At 30.9% G+C, this 21,465-nt stretch overlaps 2 protein-coding genes across 2 annotated transcripts; one reads left to right on the top strand and one right to left on the bottom strand.

The window, feature by feature from the left end:
• Nucleotides 1-1,194: 1,194 nt before the first annotated feature.
• Nucleotides 1,195-6,612, top strand: LOC123693721 (integral membrane protein GPR180). The gene is made up of 7 exons (XM_045638918.1): nucleotides 1,195-1,893; nucleotides 2,190-2,465; nucleotides 2,669-2,828; nucleotides 4,760-4,897; nucleotides 5,187-5,442; nucleotides 5,860-5,964; nucleotides 6,271-6,612. The coding sequence occupies exons 1-7, from the start codon at nucleotides 1,430-1,432 to the stop codon at nucleotides 6,417-6,419; spliced, it is 1,548 nt and encodes a 515-aa protein (XP_045494874.1). The 5' UTR covers nucleotides 1,195-1,429; the 3' UTR covers nucleotides 6,420-6,612.
• A 7,672-nt stretch (nucleotides 6,613-14,284) lies between these two features.
• Nucleotides 14,285-20,403, bottom strand: LOC123693698 (protein retinal degeneration B). The gene is made up of 2 exons (XM_045638894.1): nucleotides 20,023-20,403; nucleotides 14,285-18,667 (listed from the first exon to the last, which is right to left on the bottom strand). The coding sequence occupies exon 2, from the start codon at nucleotides 18,625-18,627 to the stop codon at nucleotides 15,112-15,114; it is 3,516 nt and encodes a 1,171-aa protein (XP_045494850.1). The 5' UTR covers nucleotides 18,628-18,667; nucleotides 20,023-20,403; the 3' UTR covers nucleotides 14,285-15,111.
• Between the last annotated feature and the right edge of the window lie 1,062 nt (nucleotides 20,404-21,465).

Genomic DNA, 21,465 nt, shown 5'->3' with positions numbered 1-21,465 from the left:
GTGTGTTTGTGTTCATGTGTGAATGAAAATGTGTGAAAATTATAGTTTAATATTATTATTTTTAATAAATTTGGATAAGACATACAAAAAAGGACTAAAGGTCAGTGAAAGGAGAATATTCATGTTGGTAGGACGGGGGATAGTAGGGGGAAGGATATCGTATAAAGAGGAGTTTTTAGGACAGTTGAAGAAAATGTGTTCTAAATTTCCCTCGTCTATTCCGCACTCACACAGAGAGTTATCCCTTAGAGCGTTTTCACATTGTCCGGTCCGATATCGGATATCGGGCGCCGATAGCCGATATCCGATATCGGAGGCTAAGTAAAATGTATGATTTAGGTACCTGTCTTTCACATTGTCCGGTCCGATATCGGATATCGGAGCCAACACCGATATTCCCGTGAACTATCGGACGATAATGTTCAGTGTTACCAACTCAATTTTCGAAAAGGTAGTATACCAACAGCAAAAAAAGCACTAGTTTGTGTATTTTCAGTCATTTCTAGGCGCTAAATGTAAAAAAAAATCCTTTCATTTACTTTAAACCTTTTTATTAAGAAAACATTCATTTAACTATTTAAAGGCATTAAAAATACTATTTTTACGGGAGCTATTTTAATACCGTCCTATAATATACGGCAATTGGCTGAACTGAAGTAAACAAAAATATATTGCGTTCTTAAATTCAACCGTATCTTCGAAATATTAGTGTCTTTTATGTGGTCTTTTATCTTTATTTACTCATTCTGCCTCGCTCCTCCTCCTACTTGGACTACTGTTGTGCTGTAAGCTGTTAATTGTATTGTTGTCATTGAGTCACAGATTTAATGCTTTGTTTTAGCGCCGAATTAATCTTTATGTACTTAGTGATAGAGTTGAATTTAAAAACTCGTCGCTTAAAAGTGTAACGTGTTTAATGCAAACTTAATTTATCTACCTTTAATTATCACGGAAATAAAAAGGCTGGAAAATTAGTTTGGGCTTTAGTTCGAGTTCTAATTCTCATTTTTTTACAAATATCTTCCGTCATTTATGAAATTGAGATATAAAAAAACCACAGAAAAAAACACACAAAAAACCTCAAAAAACACTAAAATAACAACAAGGGTTACCTAACTTAAAAATTATTTTATATCTGTATTTAAATTAATAATTGTCATTTCTATTTTGAGTTTTGTCTTTGAACATGAATCGAGATGTCAATTGTCAAACTATAATTTGTAAATGAAATGAAGGTAGTGAAATGAAATAGGTATAATCTTATTGTTTTTATGTTGTGTCTAAGAATAAAACACAGGAATAAAATGAATTAAGTGTATAATAACGAAAGTATAGTAGTGTGAAGATGTAAGATTTAACTTGATGGAAAACCTGAGAAGAAATATAGTGCGTTAGGCATGTTAGTTTCGCTCTGTAATTCAACACCAAAATGAAAAGATTTATAATCATATTAATACTCTCGTTATTCTGCGAGGTATATTCAACGCACATAAAGGGTGACTTTTCTACTGATGAATTTTTCAAGTTCTTGGTTAAGTTTGGTTTCCAAAAAACTGATATTCACAATCAAAAAGAAACATATGGTTATATATTTGGGAACATAACGTCCAAAGAAAAGTTCAAATATCCGATAACATTCGCCGTTTTAGATAGAAAACATTTTATACATTACTACAAAAGCCGCGATATTTTTGATAAGGAAACTGCCTGTCAATTTATGTTCCAAAATCTCAATGCATCAGCCTATCATCCAAAATGCAATGCGTACGGACAAGATTTATTCAGGAGGATTCCATGTCCTAAAAATCAACTGTGTGTGGATGAAGATATGTCATGGAATGTAATAAAAAACAATCAATTTACATATGTTATTCAAAACAGTGGACAGCCAAGGTAATGATTTTTATTTGTGTATCTTACATGTTAATAGAAATACTTTATGATAACCTGATAAATTATATCCTCGAAAATGGGAAGCTATCGCTACACATGAAACTGAAAGTTTTCATAAAGCCATGTACTCCATGTTGTATTATATTTACTCAACTGTTCAAACTGTTAACTGTTGGTTGCATGCAAGTATATTTTGTTATTCTGTATTCATATTTAATATTAAAACATCTATGTATATTTGACCATGCTTTATTATTGTAATAAATGAACTAATTTTAATAATTTTCCCTTTTCAGATTCTGGTATGTTTCAATGGTAGCATGTTACCTAGATGAAGTGTCTTGCACGTGGCATCACTACTCAGGGGCTCCGTCATTGGATAACAAAACATTAACTGAGAAGCCTCAAGTTATTAATTATGACTTTTGGCTTGTAAATGGCAGCCCAAATCTTTCATTCTACAACACAATGTTGTATCAGTTTTCATTTGATAGACAAAATACACTGGAGCTGTATTTGTTATTTTGGATCTGCTATATTATTTTGGTTCCTGTCCAGATATATGCAGTCAGGTGAGTTAAATAAAATTCTTCAATTAACTGTTACAATGTTATTGACTGTCAATAATGAACTATTATCATTATAGCTTTATTTATATGTAACTGACTTTATATAATTATTATTATTAGCCTGTATGGGTTAAAATATGGAATCACTTTTACTTTTATTAGTTTTATAAAACAGCAAAATGAATATACTACATTTATTATTTCAGAACACAAAGACATCCGGTAACAAAGCTGTTCACATCGAGTCTGGTTTTGGAGTTCATTGCGCTATGCTTCAATGTGCTCCACACAGTGAAGTTTGCTGCTGATGGTGTGGGCTTCCCTGGCCTCGCTGTCTCGGGAGATATATTTGACATTATGAGCAGGGTAATTTAATTTTTATATTTCTCTTTGTCTCAGAGTAATTGCATCATTTCACTCTTCATAAAAATAATTGAACATGGAAATTATTTCGAATGTGGTATTACCAGAACCTAAGATTATATTATGAGAATGCCTTTTGTTTCATTTTAAAGAAGTTAGAATATTCTTGTAGTCCTTTTTTATTCTTGTGTTTGTTTAATATCAATTATTATAAAAAAAGACGTGTGGCACTCGGTGACTGCCGCGGTAAAGCATAGCATGCCTTCAAGCCACACCTTCGAGCCCGTCGGAGTAAGGAGCGTGAGGTTTTTTCGTTACGGAATTTCTCAAATCGGTCCCCGCGCTCAATGCCCGCGATAGAAGTTATGCAATAGCTTAAAATTGAATAGTCCACTAGCATCAAATATTATTATATTATCTGCAAATAAGATGAAGATATTATTTGAAATGTAATTATTATTGAATTTGTATCCTTGGACACTTTGAATTAAAACTACACAATTGAGTATTTGAATAAAAAATTTTTTTGTGCTAAATGGAAAGATTATATATTAGTTTTATAACAAAACAATTTTTTAAATTTTTTTTTTGCAATAATTCAAAAGTTATTTCAAAATAAAAATTAGTCTTTGAATCCAGTACCGAAAACACACCGACAACTCCCGAAGCGTCACCCGGACGCGTGTGACGTGATAATGTTAGTTTTCACACATTGCAGTTGATAGAAAAACGTATTGTATACAACTAAAACATTTTGACATCACATCTATGGTGACCAGTCGTGGCGCGTTTATAGTCACGTGATTTTAATTTAAATTTCATCAATTTTTAATTGCTTTTTTTTATTTGAAAAATTTTTTTTTGGTGTTTTTTGCATTAAATATCAATATTATTAATAATAAGGTTTTAAAATACATAAAAAAAATCAATAATTTTTTTTTATTCAAATACTCAATTATTATATGTGATAAACTGTACAATTTACATGCATCATATTACTAAACAATAAGTTTGCTATCTATAGATATTGTAGTGTTAGAAATGTAGGTCAGTATTTCCCACGGCTGTTAAAACTGATAACTTATAATATACTTTTATTACACCCCACTTATGAGATAAGTTGTTAATGTTCAACCTCATTTGTGTCTAAGCTCTATGAATTCCAATTGAGTCATGTGCATTTTCGAATATATAGTTAACTAGAATGTTATTATGTAGCTAATCTTTCTTGACTACAGTTTATCTAATCAAATTACATAAAATAACTATAAGCATAGAAATATTGATCCTTTTGAAGACATATTTTGCAGATTGAATGATAAACCAACAACAAATATAGTATTACAAATTTAATATAGTAATCAATAGACATGCAAAATCCCTGCTAATATTATAAATGCGAAAGTGACTCTGTCTCTTCTTAACTCTGAAACTACTGAACCAATTTGGTTAAAATATGGTGTAAATTTATTTTAATCAGATCTTAAACTTTGAAAGGACAGAATAGGTTTTATCGCGAAAATCACGAACAAGAACTTGCAGGTATTTCTTTACTATGCGGACGTAAATCTAGTAAAGCATTAATTGAACTCAACTGATACAAATCTACTAGTTTGTATAAAATTGGCATATTTTCAAACAAAGCTTGTTCTGTTTGTTGAAAAATTAAGATATAATATTATGACTCACTGGTTTACATTACAGTTATAACAATTAGTTAACTTTGTAGATCTGACAATTATTTTATGAAAGAAAATTATTTGGTCAGTTACCAGGCTCATGAACGGTGAAAAGAGAGATGATGATTATAGCAAATATGTACATAATAAAATATCGAGGTTAAGCAAAGGTTCGCACGGTCATAAATTGGAAGGGTAATTAAAATTGTTCAGTTGCTCATTCCCTTAAAAGTAAATTTTGCTTTATTTTTTCAGACCCTCTTCATGCTTCTTTTACTTCTTTTGGCAAAAGGATGGGCTGTGACAAGACTGGAGCTTACATACAAACCTTTAGTGTTTGGTGTGTGGATGGTTTACGGGATTGTTCATGTTTTACTGTATGTTTGGAATACTGTAAGTAATAATCGATATTGTGAATAAACTATGTGTACCTATTTAAAAGTTTTTTTTTAATCATGTCTGACCATCTGGGTCAGACTAATTTTAAGTAAAAGTTTAATTTTCTTTCTTAGCAAGTATCTCTATTTTATATTTATCTTTATAATATATCTAGTATTGCTGTTTTTTTTAATCTCAAAGAACAGAAAAATTTTGATCCTCGAAGATGATGTAACAAAGTCTAAATTTCTATTTAAAAATACCTAAATTTATAAACTGTAACAACCGTTTGCTTCGTTTCCAGACTGAAGTCGATATAATAGAAGAGATAGACGAATACCAAACATGGCCGGGCTGGCTTGTGTTAACATTGCGAGTTGCCATCATGACGTGGTTTGTGTTAGAGCTGCGAAACACAATGATGTATGAACACAACATGCCCAAGCTCAATTTCCTCCTACATTTCGGCGCGTCGAGCCTGGTTTGGTTCGTGTATCTGCCAATTATAGCGTTGATAGCGCTACAAATTAGCCCGTTGTGGCGATTTAAATTTATATTAGGTGAGTTTTTTCTCCTATTTGCATACAAGTATAAATAACTTCTTTATGCTTTACATTTTACATGATAGGCTTAGCAGGTTATAGATAGTAGAAATATAAGACCATCATAATATTTATTCCTTATGGTTGTTAAAGCATTGACATAATAAATAAGTATTATTAACTATTTCTCTTTATGTACTTATGACAATCCAATAAATTACTCATATAATTTTATCAAAATTTAACTACTGTTAGAAAATGTGGTTTTTAGGTTACAAGATTTGGGGAAACAAAGATCTGAGTGAAACTGTCTACACAATCTAAACAGTCTACTTAACGGAATAATCAGACATTCACATATCTTCTGTTATTTCAAATAATTTTTATCTCACTTTTCTGACTACCCACATATTTATTAATTTTAATTATAAACAGGTATAACATACTCCGCCGACTGTTTGGCGTTCTGCGTAATGGCTCACCTTTTGTGGCCGACGCGATCTGAGCAGTATTTATTGTTGGCACCTCCTGATTATACAGGTAAGTTTTCTATGGAAATTAAGATCAATTTTACTTGACTGATTGAGAGTATGATAAAAATGCACATTTTTTTGTTCTATATTTTATAAATTCTTATATCTGTCACAACCGTCTTGCATAAACGCTTTTCATTTTCGGACATCTAAGCTACAGCTACTTTAGTTCTACCTTCATAGACGATACTGTTTTAAATTTTTTGCTTATGCTTCTCAAAAAATTCAGGAAGTTATAAAACAATTCTTATTTTTTTTACTGTATGATAACACTTATACTACTAATAATCTGTAATAACGTAATTTATTACAGCGGGCATCGAAGAGTTAGACGAATTTAGCGAGTCTCCTCACGTAGTTCACAGCGACACGGTGGCTCTCACGGCCGCTGAGAGTGTGAACGCGGACGATGAAGAAGTTATATTTACACGACCACACAAAAACGGCATGGCGTTCTCATAGCAATGCCCATAGACAACAACAACAAATGTCAAAAACTTAGGCAAATCATAGACAATTTTGTCGATGTAACTTTTTTATGCGTTTTTAACGGCTATGGTAGCTATATATTAAAATGTCATAGAGAGTCGAGAAGACAAGGTAATATTTTAACGATTTTAATAAATGCGGATTTGGAATGGATTGTAAAAATGTATGGGACAACTTTTTATATTTTTAGCATTCATTATTACTTTTTATTTTTAATCTATCATGAGCTATGTCTAGTATTTAGTTATTATTTTAATAATGGGCTTCGTAATTCTTATTACAATTAATTATTATACATAATTAAAAAAGTCCCAAACTTACCACTTTGAAGGTATCCACAGTCGACATTTTTGAGTAAATGCATTATACTTTTCGATTTTTGTAAGTTTTGGTTCATAGCAAAACTATGATCAATGTTGCTTTTCCTCGGAATTACAATTTTGCCCTATACAAAATGTCTATAAAATATAAACTTTGTACCTGTCCAAGTTTCTTGTCAAGGTTTCAAGTTTGTATTTATGAACCTTTTTAACAAATGGAACGTTTTTAGAAAATTGCTACACAAAAGAAAACATCGGCTATAAAAATATCATGCCCCCTTTGCCCCTTTTTATTGGCTGTTCTCGTTAACAAATAGTTCTGTTTAAAAGAACCTACCTAGCTAGTAATTATAACATTGTTAGTAAGTTTTAATTTATATAGTTAAAAATATGTTGTCATTGTTTTCGGAGAAACATGTGCAATTAATTATAGTGACTTTAAATTTACTGTAAGATTATTTAACGTGACCATAGCGAATAATAAAGAGATTTTTATCGAACAATTTGATTGTTACGTGTGATTGTGGTGGAAAATTTAAAGTGTATATTTATGTGAACTTTGAATAATAACGCGTTTTGTCTCATGCCATAAAAGTGTATTATATTTTTTCTGTCTTAGAAACCCTTTAGATAATGTATGATCTATATTGCGTGCAAATATCACTTTGTTCCTATTGGTCAATCATTTTACGTTCTTATTTTTTCTGTGCAATAGAATTATATTGAACCAGTGCTTTATGAAAATTAACGAATGATATTGTAGTTCATCGTTCAAATGATTCTAAACCCTGTCGGGTGATTCTACTTTCGTGAGAATCGATATTGTATTTTCAATAAAAAAAAAATATTAAATATAGTTTCCTTGATAAAATATTTTGTTTATGACTTATTCAAATATAGAGCTAATGGATAAGCCGTAGTCTTTACTAACTTCAACATAATAGCCACTCAATTAACCTTAATTAGAATTGTTACTCTGAAACAGTATACTAGTAATAGTATACATAGCAAATAAACTAAGTATGTAGATTGTAGGTACATAAAAAAGATACAAATTTTGATTTATTGAATATCTGAAATATATAAAATACACCGGCCAAGTGCGAGTCGGGCTCGCGCACCTAGGTTCCGAACAAACCTTATTTTTTTATTACCTATGTTGTAAATTTAAGATTATGTTTTTAGAAATTTTTTCTTTAAGCTATAAGACATAAAGATTTTGTGTTTGTACAAAAAAATAACAAAATGACGCGTTATTATTCAAAATTAAATAGCTATGGATTACTTTAATCGATGTTTAATCTTGATTGTTTAGAATTATAAGAACATGTATGAAAATCGAATATGTATATATACTTAATCATTTTTTATATCATTTAATTGTATTTTATATTATAGTTACATAATCATTATTTATTTTTTTAATTTCTTCAAGATGAAATGCACAGTAATATTTAAAAATGTTTTATCGTAGTAAATTATTGTGCAAGATTATATTCAAAATTTTAGATGTACATATTGATGATTATTGTAAGTATCGTGCCAATATGTTACTTTCATCTTAGGTAGAATAAGTTTGCTTGGTCGATCTTTTATTAGTCATCACAGTTAGTTATTATATATTTTTGTTGAATTAACTGTTTTAGATATAATTACTTATTACTATTGATGTGAAAATTCTTATGGATAATTTCGAATTTAAATGTACCTATTATATAATTATAATATGTAAATATTTTCTTTTTTGTACGCGAAGGGGAAGTACAACAAGATCTCTCTGCATACTTGAATTATTATTACATTAAATATGAAAATAATTTTAGATTAACAAATCCAACTGCTGGTACTTATACGTAAACATTATTTAGTTTTTGATTTTTATCAAAGCGTTTAGTTTTATATTCGTTACTCATTAGTACATATTATTATGTAATTGTACATTTACAACACATATATAATCAAATCAGTCAAATGTTTTGGTTGTAAGCTTAGTTTACCCGATTATAATTTTAGAAGAGATTTTTATTCATTACATTTAAAAAACAGATGTTTTGCGGCTAGAGTAGAGGTAAATTTTAATTTATTTAATGTCAAGGAATGTTCAGAGTGTGTTTTATACAGAATTTGTAATGGATTTGGCATGATGGGTAGATGTAGGCCAACAATTATGATCTACAAAATTATTATTATTAACTGATTTTTGTTTCGGTTAAAATCTATTCCGAATATAATGTAACAGTACATCTGAGGATAAGACTTGATTATTTGCCTTTTGATACAAAATAAATATTCCTATTGTAAAACTAAATGGTGCCCACGAATGCCTAATCCAATAGAAGTAATAGTTTTTTTGAAATAATTACAGACGTATGTCTTGGTAATAATATGGCGTTTTACATTGCACTTGAGCATTTGAATACTTAAATACATACTTATTTTCAATTAGAATGAGTAATCTTGCCCTTTCCTTATATAATTATTAAGCTATTGCATAGCTTCTATCGCGGGCCTTGAGCGCGGGGACCGAATCCAGAAATTGCGTAACGAAAAACCTCACGCCCCTCACTCCGACAGGCACGGAGGTGTGGCTTGAAGGCATGCTATGCAATAGCTTTATTTTTTTTTAACACTGTATTGTGCTGCCAACATAACAAAAGTAGGTACAATAGAACTTAAACTAGTACAAACAACACAGAGGGCGGCCTTATTATTATTACTAACAAGTAATCTCTTCCAGACAACCAACAGATTGTGAGAAAAACAATATTACTACAGCTTTACCGCGGCAGTCCCCGAGTGTCACACGTATTTTTTATTTTTTCTTTACGGGATACCTTGTAGGTACCTTAGTATATATTGCAAAAATATATTTTAATTTTTTAATAACAGTTTGTACAGATTTGCTTTGGGTTTAAATACATTTGGAGTTCGTATGAAGTGCAGTGCAAAGCGTCAGATCTAAATAAATTCTGCCTCATATGTTACAGTGATTATGAAGCCTTTACGAAAAGCACAGTTCCGTTATGTGATAAATATTTTACAATGAAAATAGTATTAAAAATTTTATTAAGTGAGAATATATTTTTAAATTATGTAGTGTATATGTAGCGATTATGTGCATGTAAAATAACTATTAGTTTTAAGTAGTGTTGTCTAGTAAATGATTTATAATGTTGTCTATGTGCTACTTTGCTGAAACTGGATGTCAAGAGGAGTATAATAAATGTGGACTAAACGATATTGCTTTTTATTTGCCCCTCGTGATTAATTAGGGGTTTTAAAGTAATGAACGTAGAACGAAGCTTGGTTTTATAGGGCAGGTAAACGATTTACAAAGATCTATTATGGTATGATATTGTTTTAACAGGTCACTATCATTGACAAAAATTAGAAAGTAACATGACTGGAATGATAAAAATAAAAAATATATTTTATATGTAGAATACCCTTTCAGTATTGCGGACAACAGCTTTACAAAGTTTGTGTGCAATCCGATCTAGGATTTGTCATGAGAAACTGATGTAAAGGGTAAAAATAAAATTACAATTAAGAGCCAACAATAATAATTTATTTTATCCACACATAGTACATTTATTTATAGTAAAAGGAATTGAAGCTAGCACAGCACTTTGGAAGAAACTACACACTATGTAGATAATGATAAAACACATTAATTAACAATTTTATCTTACTTTAACAACTACATTATACAAATGAACAGCCAAACTTATGGCACATTGCAATTAAAAACATAAAAATAATTATCACGTTGATAAAAAAAATCACATTTAATTCGGTCTACATTAAATATTTGTGACTGTTGATAGTGTTTATTTTAACAAATTAATACAATTAATCCGTGTGTCCCGATTAACCAATACATTAAATAATAAAAACTAAATTCCGTTACAGAAAGGATAAATAAAATTAATCTTAACATGTATTCTTATAATCTTATATGTATAAATTTGGGAAAAAATATTTCCTTTACACTATGAACTGGAATTTTGAATATAAACTATTTTTTGAATCAAACAGATCAAATTTCACAAAAAATAACAAACAAGGTAACATAATATTATAATTACATTATTTCTATCTCGAAGAGAACGTCCATAGTTATCAGAAATAGGTAGTTAAGTAAGTACCCAATGAAATTATGTACTTATTGTTATATTTACTGTTTTGATTCAATACTACAAATATAATATATTTGAAAAATATAGCACAGTAAATCACGATATCCGCTTATTATCAGCATAGTTTTCAGTTACATTTCTTTCGTTAGGTACTTATTTACAAAAATCAAGGCGAAATTCCAAATAGCTTAAGTTCAATGTTAAATAACTTATAAAATACCTGCTTGATATAGAACATTCTATACAAATAAGAACAATAATATTAAAATAACCTTGTTGAGGAAGCCATACGAAAGCGACGCGACGAGGTGAACACAGATCTTTAGAAGCAGAATAGAATAATACCTATACCTATACTCAATTATGTCTATGTATCTGCCCATGACTGAAAAAAAAAACATACAAATTTACATCATTTTTTCAATAACCAACTTAAATACAACCGTTTACTTGAAGTTATAGGTATCATTCTTCACAATGTAGGTACCAACATTTAAAATAACGTTCACGAATATTCATCTGCAAACTTGGAAATAACTTACGGAAAAAATAGAGATATACTTATTATAATCAATAAACTGATACATTTCAACTAAGTATATCATTATAGTATAACAGAAATATGGATTATCGGCTTTTCAGATTAGTTCGGATTAGCTTTGACTTTGGGCCGGTACCTAAAGCTAATAACTATTATGGTTACAAAATGAGAAAGTTAATACGGGGGTATCCTCAGTTTACTCTTTATTTTATCAGGGTTTTCATATGTTTAATATAATTTAACATATCTACTCATTAATTTAACATACTCATTTTTCAATAATTTATTGCGTAATTCCACAAAGGAGCTAATGCATATTTCACCTGAGGGAGTAAAATATGATGCAATAGATATTGCATTGGTCACATCATAAATGAAAAATTACCCGTAATTTAATTTGTCAGTATAAGTATGTGTTAAAAAATAATTGAATAGATAATAATATAATGTAATGCAAATAATAATAAAAAATATAATTTTACAGCTTTCTTACTTTAGGAAAATACATAACATACCGTAGATATATTAGGTTTAGGTATGGCTAGGAATAACATCTAAATAAATACCTATACTACCTATATTGAAAAGATGCAAAACTCTTAAAATTAATAGCTATGAAGAATAGAAAATAATACTTGGTAAAAAAGATTTTTGTATAATCTAGCCAAGACCGAAATGCGTCAGCCCATAAACAATGAATGTTGACGGTAATGTAAACGTATAATCTATTTTAGTCAATTTATAACGAAAAAGACGAACCAAGAGACGAACAGATCTCAGTGTCTTCTTACTTTTAAGAACATTGATTTCACTTTGCCTACGTTCTATTTATGAAATATGTCCATCAACAAAAACCTTTTACCCTACCCCAAGAACTTCTAATTACCAAAAAATACGACTGTATGGTAAAAACCGTCATTAAAAACCAATCCCTAAGAGCAGTCCTATTTAAATAATATTTAAAAATGAGGCTATGTTATAATTATACATAATATAGGTATATCTTTCTGTAAATACAATTTTAATAGGACATGATACGTGTAAATGGTCGTAAATTTAACGATCGCTGACGCTGAGTAGATAATAATTGACTATTGTAAGCATAATATGATTAATATCATAATGTGATAAAATCTTTCTGCTACTTTTTGATTAGGTAGGTACGTATTTAACCACGCAAAGCTTTAAAATAGCAATGTCTGGATGTGACTAGAAAATCTAGAGCCAGTTGATTACGTATCTAATATCTATATGTAACGTAATCTGTATACCTTGATCATAATTTGTTATAATTTTTATTTATATTTGTAAAATATTAAAAATACTTTTGCATTTATGGAATTAAACAGGAATGTTACCTACTATTGTAGGCTATCATAATAAAATATAAATAAGATATATCAATATAATTGTCACAAAATATCATTAATTTTAGTTGAATAAAAATGAAATATTTATGTCAATATAAAAAAGGGAATTGAAATATTACATCATATAAATATTTTTATTTAAGTAAGTACTTACGTGTTTTAATAATAAAATAGTAAATGGTTTTTCCTACTTTAAGAGATTAATTAATTATTTTTAAAATTTACCATACACCAGATGCAAAATAAAATTGCCGACAAATAGGTATATTACTTATCTAGAAGTGAAGTAACATTTTATTTTATTCCTTATAATTAACACCAAATCTAATTATTTTTATTCTAAATCTGACTGCGCTTTTTTAAATTTTGTACTCCAAAAATTTGTTTTATTTACTTTTATAAGTTGCAATAACAATTCTATTTACATATTATATAATACTTTGTAAATTTAGTGCTATTTATCTTTCATGTGATGACGTAATTTTTTTTCAAGTGCTGAAACTGCAGTCAGATAAAGCGTTAGTAACTCCTTAATTCTACAAGAATTAACTCGAATAAATATATACTATAATTAATCAGTATAAACAAATAACAATATACTTTAGATAATATCAGCGTCAATTTCATGACCTCTTTAAAATAGAGTCGTCTAACTCTTACAAATAATTAAAGATCTCAAAAATGTATTAATGGGCATAATTATTATTATATAAAATTTACGAGAAGCGTATTAAATCGAGTATGCCCATTGTAATGAACACGTTAAAATTTAACAGACGCTAGAAATTTGTAACTTCTAAATAAATATTCTTAAATAAATAAGCAAATTTTAGATAAACAATAGAATACTTCATTGTTTCATAATAAAAATAACAATAAAACCGGCCAAGTGCGAGTCGGGCTCGCGCACAAAGGGTTCCGTAGCAGCAAATATAATAAATTACAGTTAAATCAACCTATCTCAAAAACTATAAGAGATACTTTGATCAAACCAAAAATCGTTGAAAGAGTTAATTAGCATGCATCACCTCTATTTTTTTTAGAATTTTATACCCCGTAGTTATAAAAATAGAGGGGGGGGGACATACTTTTTACGACTTTGAGAGCTGATATCTCAAAAACCGTTCACTTTAAGAAAAATGTTTTTTAGAAAACTTTATATCATTTTAAAAGACCTTTCCATTGATACCCCACACGGGTATGTACATCGAAAAAAAAAATTTCATCCCTCAGTTACATGTATGGGGGGCCCCACCCCCAATTCTTTTTTTTACTATTTAGTGTCATATTTTTGTAGCGGTTCATACAACACATATTCCCATCAAATTTCATCACTGTAGTACTTATAGTTTCCGAGTAAATCGGCTGTGACAGACGGACAGACGGACAGACGGACAGACGGACAGACGGACATGACGAAACTATAAGGGTTCCGTTTTTGCCATTTTGGCTACGGAACCCTAATGATGTCGTAAGTTTATACAGGAAGTAGTTACGGTGGTTACAAAGAATTAAAAAAAAATCATCAATTTTCTTCATAATAATCAATAAACCTCCACCACTTTACTAGATTACTCTTTAAGTATTCCATTGTAGTTAATTCAAAGCTCTACCCTTAATTTAATAATAATAAAATATTAATAACAATTGCTTATAGACCATAGGCGTAGCATGATATATTGCTCGGTTTGACCAGGTTTAAATCTAAAACTTTTAATAATAATAAATAGGTAAGTACTTATAATAAATTATTTTTGAATAAAATATAGTTTGAATAAACCAGGCCAAACTAAGGCGCCGTTTGCTACGGCTATAGAAAAGACTAGATTAATTTTAATTTTCCACACATTACAGGAGATTCCGAGCCTTAATCATAGCTATAAATACCAAAATTATAGCAAAAACCTTTAAAGATTGAAATTGAACATTGATAGTACATAAATATCTACAGAATATTTATGTAAATTCATTTACTTTATTATAAGAATAAATTAGTAAGGTACATGTGACAAGAGAATTTATACAAATCACTTTATAATTCTAAATATATCTATAATAATCAATATCAAATATATTATATGTATTTTATTGGAAAAATATAGTTTCTTTCAGTGTCATTACAAAACTCAAAATAACTTTAAAAATCGTCAAGCAATAAATATCGACAAAATCGATAGATTGTCATGTCTTATTATTAACTGCTTTATTGAGTTCCTGGCGTGCGTAATTTATAAAATATTAAAATATAAGAATAATATTAACTACGTAAAATATATTATGAAAAACGACTTAAGTTTAACGACGAACGCGAGTTGTAGGCGCATTACTTACCGGAGCCAGAAGTCGCCGCGGTACCAACAAGCGCGCGTTGCCTCTCGCCGGTCGCACGGCACCCGGCTGCTTTAAATCAGCCAAATGAGAAGCATAACCTTCGCTCAGAGGTGTAGCCATATTATTGTATTTTTTGCTAATTCTGCCAATAGCATAAATTTGCTTGGGTAATAATCCGCAATTGTGATATACACTGATGTCCTTGCCAGAGCCATATGCAGCATGAAATATCACGCCATGTTCGTTTATGAGACTATTTAAGTGTGCCGCCTTGTGGCCCAAAGGATCCGTTGATAAACCGTCCGAGAAAAATACTAGACCGTGCGGGAAATTGTGCTCGGCTAACCATGAAACCACTTTTCTTTGTTGCATATCAGGGCGACCCGTTATGTACAGGATCAGATAGCCCAAGTCTTGCCAAAATCGTACAACATCAACCGCACCGGCCCTCACTTTTGGGTCTCGACCCGTCACTGACATACTGGCTGTGAAAGATCCGTCGATACTAAACACGACACATTCTGTTTGCGGAGGTACAACCGCAAGATGAAAATTGCAACTGGTATGATCACCTCGTACGACTACTCGGAATGGATATATACCGCAGCCAACACTTTGTTTGTCAGTCAGTGTATATGAAATTCTTCCAGTTTTATCCGTCACAACCGTTTCTAATAAAGTCCATTCGCACGCGGGCGGATCTTTCATCATATGTATATCGACTTTTTCTCCAGTCAATGTTATCATGTCTAAAGGACCGTACATAAATCTTGCCGTAAATGTTTGTGGGCAACCCTCTTTTAAAATAACGTCGTTAGCTCGATGGTTTGCAGCAACATTTTTTAATTTTACTGATGTTCTCTTCTTTATCCATTTTTCTTTATCTTGGCCAGGTTGAAAAAGTGTACAATCTTTGTCTTCAGCGTGACTGTATAAAGCTAAGTCGAAGTGTCCCACTTGTCGTAAAATAAACGCAATAACGTCTGAACTTTCCCAATAACTAGCATGGAATAAATGCGGCAATGCATTCGTTGGAAAATTTGCTAAGCCTTCGGGACAATAAAGTGCATAATCCAACCGTTTCGAACCCCACCATTTTTGTTGTAGAGCATTCATTGTAATTAATGGTATATTATCAGCTAATCCGCTTACTGTGCTTTGTACTGAAGCTTCTGACAACCTTCTAAGAATAGGTGTCGGAGGCATTGGCAAATGATCTCCGAATAATGTTGGGTGACTCTGTATTAACTCCATTAAATGATATGGCTGTCCATTACCCAGTGGATATTTAGCATATCTTGCAACATTTATAGGTGGTAGATTAGTAAATCTTGCTGATAATAAGGGTTCAAGCCTTGCAGCAACTGGGTCTGTGGGATGGAATAAATTGTACACTTGTTGAACGGGTGGCTTTACAATATCCGAAGTCTTGTCATCGGAAATCTTTCTTGAAGCTAAAATAAGCGATAATGGGCTTCCGAATGTAAAGAAGTCCGAAACTTCGAATTCTAATTTGCTTTGATTATCACTTGCTGTGGAAGATCTTCTTCTAGGAGTTGGAGCTTGTAAATGAGATTTATTTAAATAGTGTTCAGAGGGTTCATTTGGAATCGTTATTTCAGTATCTAAAATACTTGTTTCACTGTCATGACGTGATTGGTACTGCAAAGTTCGACACAAAGCATCATACGCTAGTAATGACCCCATACTATCCCCTACAATACAAATTTGTCCTGCAAAACCTTTTCCATCATCAGACTTTATAAATTCATTGTAAACAGCATTTGCAGACACAATTGTTTTGGTAATGTGATCTGAATATTCAGGGGATGAAGTAGCTATTAATGGAATAGCTCCAATTGGTATTAGATCGTTTGTCAAAGATGGCGATTCCATAGTTGATGGGGAACAATCAAAGCTATAAGGACTGAGAGTAGACAATACTCCTAATGCTTCTGTACAGATTGATGGACATGACACTAACTTTATTGTTATATGCCCCACAAGTGTAGGATAATGTTGCCGCATAACTGACTCAAAAGCTCCCTTGAATGTAGTCACATCAGATTTTTTTGCAGTCATATCAATATTAGCATCAAGCACACTCCCAGCATGAAAAACTAGGATTAATACAGTTGTTGCACAGGAACTATGTACTGGTGTATCTGGGCATCCATCTATACTTTGATGACTATGTAAGGCCACCATTCTCCTAGAACCTCTTTCTGATGTCACCCTCTTTAAAAATGAAGGATTAAATATACTATCGTCTTGATTATAATCACCTTGTGTTGGCGATATATCAATATCAGCTTCATCTAATGAACACATTGAAGACCACTTATTGAAAGAACTTTCACAGTCATAAAACTCATCCTCTGAACCAGTTTCTGTTTCCGATTCTCGAACTAATGTTTCCATTCTCCAATTAGCGACTTGGGTCTGCATACTTTTAAGTGAACCTGAAGATGATGACCTAAGATTTGTTTTGGAAGAACTCCTTGGTTCTGATGGTGGTGTGCTTTCCGGTGACAAATGGCTGTGCTTTTCGTTACTGCTCTTCTTTGTAGTCATTGGTGTTGCCAAATCTTCATTTTTCTCAAGACTACTCATTGTTGCTGCAAGTGACTTAGAATTATCTTCAGAATTTTGATCAGGTTCATCACTAGATTCTCCTCCCATTTTCTTTTTCAATGCAAGCTGAGTCTGTCTTTCAATTTCTCTTATATCTTCCATTGTCAAACCATGCCACTCATCCTGCCAAGCCCAAACTTGCCTATGTGCTATCAACATTGTCTTTCTTAGGGCAACATCATGAATAAACTTTTCTAGTTTTGTTTGCATTCCCCAGTAACGAAACTCTACCCTACATAATTTGTAAGCACACATAAGGGACTTTCCATTAGGTAAAGGTTGTGGCTTTCCCCTAACTTCCCTCCAATAGTCTTCCAACCAAGTTTCAGTGAGAGGTCCTCTATTACATTTTTGAGATACAAAAAGTTTTGGATCTTCTTCTTTGACATAATCTGCCCCGTACAGTTGATCTTTGACAACATCAATGACATCTACCATTCTATTTTTCAAATCACTTCCAGACAATTTAAAAACATTTTCTTGGTGGCCGTTATCATCAAAATAGTAAGTTTCAATTTCAATTGAGAACTTCTCAACAAAGGGGCAAGTGTATTTAGTCTTTGTGTAGGGGTAAGCATTCCATGCTTCTTCTGATACTGTTAAAGCAGACTTTGGCAGTAAACTTTTGAACCAACCAGGTAAATGACTTCCGACATGATAGATTTTTTGTGTATACTGGCCTTTACCACCAGGTCCATTATCATATGGTTCATTGACTATAATTTCTACTCCACTGCCTTCACCTGTACTTTCCTCTTTACTCTTTTTTGCTATCATATACAGCTGAGCAATCCTGTATTCCTCTACAGTAAGGGGAAGGGGTATTCTATACTCTTTAATAAGCATGGTTATTTTTTTTCCTTACTTTATAGGTTTAGAATAAGACCTGGAACAATTTACAATAAAATTAGGATTAGGATCAATGAAATTAATAAACAAAAATCCTATACACTGAATTATTTAAGACCTAACCTGTATATCTATGTTACATCAATGAAATTATCTTGATTACATAAAATTTGAAGAGTAACATCTATATGTTGTTACTCTTCAAATTTTATGTAATCCGAATTAATATTATAAATGAGAAAATAACTCTGTCTATATGTTGGTCTCTTCTTCATGCCTCAACCAATTAACCAATTTGAATGAAATTTGGTCCAGAGATTGCATCAGACCAGATAAAGGATAGATTTTATGCCAGAAATCCCATATTTGATTTCCTTTGACTACACAAGAATAGCTGCAGACAAAATTAAGTATAATATAAATGTAAAACGATATTGTCTTTCAAAATTATTATGATATAAATCTGTAACTGTGCAAATTAGTGCTGCAATGTTATTTTGATTAACACACCGCTATACTAATTTGGCATGAAGGATTTAACACATGAAGAGTGATAATCTATACTAATATTATAAAGCTGAAGAGTTTGTTTGTTTGAACGCGCTAATCTCGGGAACTACTGGTTCGATTTGAAAAATTCTTTTGGTGTTAGATAGCTCATTTATCGAGGCTATAGGCTATATATCATCACGCTACGACCAACAGGAAGGGAGCCACGGGGGTGAAACCGCACGGAGCAGCTAGTAAATAATAATTGGCTTTGATATGTTCATTAAACAGAATGTAGTTACTTGATTGACAGTACTATAAAATGCAAGATAATAATTGGTGGTTTTATTACTTGCTTATTAAATAAATATTTAAAGGAATCTGTTTTCCTGATCCTACAGTCCAGAACAGTACAGAAATCCAAGATTATTTATTATTTTATTTAATCACAGAAAGTATAGATTTTTTCTTTTTGTATATGATAATATGACAGTAAATTATTTCTATAATATATAATTTCTATTATAAATTAAAAAAGCACAAAAATAATTTCAAAAAATATTTAAAAAATAATCAACACATAGGTAGTTACAGTTTAAAATAATAACCCGAAATGTTTATTTATCTATTAATAATAGTTCAATCATTTCGTAGTAAATCGATTATCGTATCGTATCGACAATCTATTATAATCTGTATATTTACCAACAATTTATTTTTTATCTCGAATACATGATGGATTCGCAAAATTCAAAGAATATTTCTCGATACGTTAGTACCAATTAATAATTATAAACTATTTATCTAAGTAACATCGAAAAGCACGAAGGTGGAAACTTGAAACGTACTAGGTTCTTTGATTAAGAGATAATCGGAATATTATAATTTTACTGGAGGGTTTACCTTAAAGTTCTGGTACTTCATGATAATTCACAATTTCACACATTCCATTCAACACAATTTTTCACTTATAAATCATTATATTTTTATATTTTTACTAGAATAAATACCCACTACGTTCGGTCTACGAGTGAACTTTGACATTTTCACAATCGCAAATCCCAATAGAATAATGACACAAGTTCCGTTTCTTTCAAGGCTTTGTCCAATATTACCTTTAAAATGACAACCCACATCAAATTTTAAAAAATAAACTTGCTCATTGTAAGGATAATTCAGGAAAAACTAAGTACTTTTACATAGTATTCACAAAATCAACCACAACCAAGATATAACATGGTATCGAGAAAAGTTATTTATCGTTTGTAGATGTAGTAGTAATACCAACACCTACATAAGCTGATGTAAAATAGACTATCGTAGATTGGAATGCTTTTGACATCATACGGTATCTTCCGTATTTATAGTAGACGCCTCGATTTTTGTTTTTATTTCATTATTATTTATTAGCAACAGAGCAAATTAATAATTATTATTTGTTAGCTGTGTAATTAAATTGATAATAATTATCCATATCATATGTATTTCTCTTTTCTTTATTTCATTTATTATTAATATATTAGTTCTTTGAAATAAAATTTAATTGCGTTCTTATAGTTTTGAAAAATATGGTTAATAATTGTTTTTTCTTAAGTAAAAACCATCTTGTGAACTAAAAAAAGAAATGTGCATGTGTACCGAGCTCTCGTGTCAGAAGTGAAACTTCTTTGGCAGGATTGAAAGATACTAAAATCGTCACCTTACTCCATGACGTGACGCTAATGCAACCTTGAAATTTTACTCTCAACGCGTATATAGGAAATTTCACTTCAAAAAATAATATGTTATGTATTGTGAAGTACCTACCTATACCTGGAAAAGATGAAGTGGCTTATGGCGTCACTATTCATTAATACTCTTGAATAGACACAAATAATGATTTGGGATTTTGTAGCCTTCCGTTTGGTACCTATAAGGTGTCCTTATATTTTTAATTACTTACTTTCATATTATTAAATAGTTTAAAAAATAGTTCCTATAGTTTCATTAAAATCATAACCCATATTCAAACTTAATTGAATGAATACCTACGTACTTCGTTTGTAGATAAGTAAGGTTTAATTTAACATATTAAACTCACAATCAGATTTGCGACTTATGTCGTGTCCATCACTATAAATAAATGACGTGTGCAGGATGGACATGAAACAAATCGATAATAGTAGGTAGAAGGCATGTAGAAGGTCGCTATAAGCAGTACACGAACGGACAACTTACATATATATGCATAAGCTATAAATGTGAAGCTAAATTTGTATGAACTTGTAGATGGGAACCTGATAATAATAGACTTTTTTCTATATTGGGTTATATTCAGGGAAGACCTACTTGCGTGCGGCGATATTT

Source organism: Colias croceus, chromosome 8 (assembly GCF_905220415.1).
Source record: "Colias croceus chromosome 8, ilColCroc2.1".
Taxonomy (NCBI): Eukaryota; Metazoa; Arthropoda; class Insecta; order Lepidoptera; family Pieridae; genus Colias; species Colias croceus.
The sequence above is the reverse complement of the archived record's forward strand: the minus strand, read 5'-3'. Positions and strand labels throughout refer to the sequence as shown.

Excerpts from the sequence above, each read along its gene's own strand:
- LOC123693698 (XM_045638894.1), bottom strand. The coding sequence starts at position 18,627 with ATGCTTATTAAAGAGTATAGAATACCCCTTCCCCTTACTGTAGAGGAA.
- LOC123693721 (XM_045638918.1), top strand. The coding sequence starts at position 1,430 with ATGAAAAGATTTATAATCATATTAATACTCTCGTTATTCTGCGAGGTA. Across the intron at positions 1,894-2,189 it reads CAAAACAGTGGACAGCCAAG|ATTCTGGTATGTTTCAATGG; the intron begins GTAATGATTTTT and ends TTCCCTTTTCAG. Across the intron at positions 4,898-5,186 it reads TACTGTATGTTTGGAATACT|ACTGAAGTCGATATAATAGA; the intron begins GTAAGTAATAAT and ends CTTCGTTTCCAG.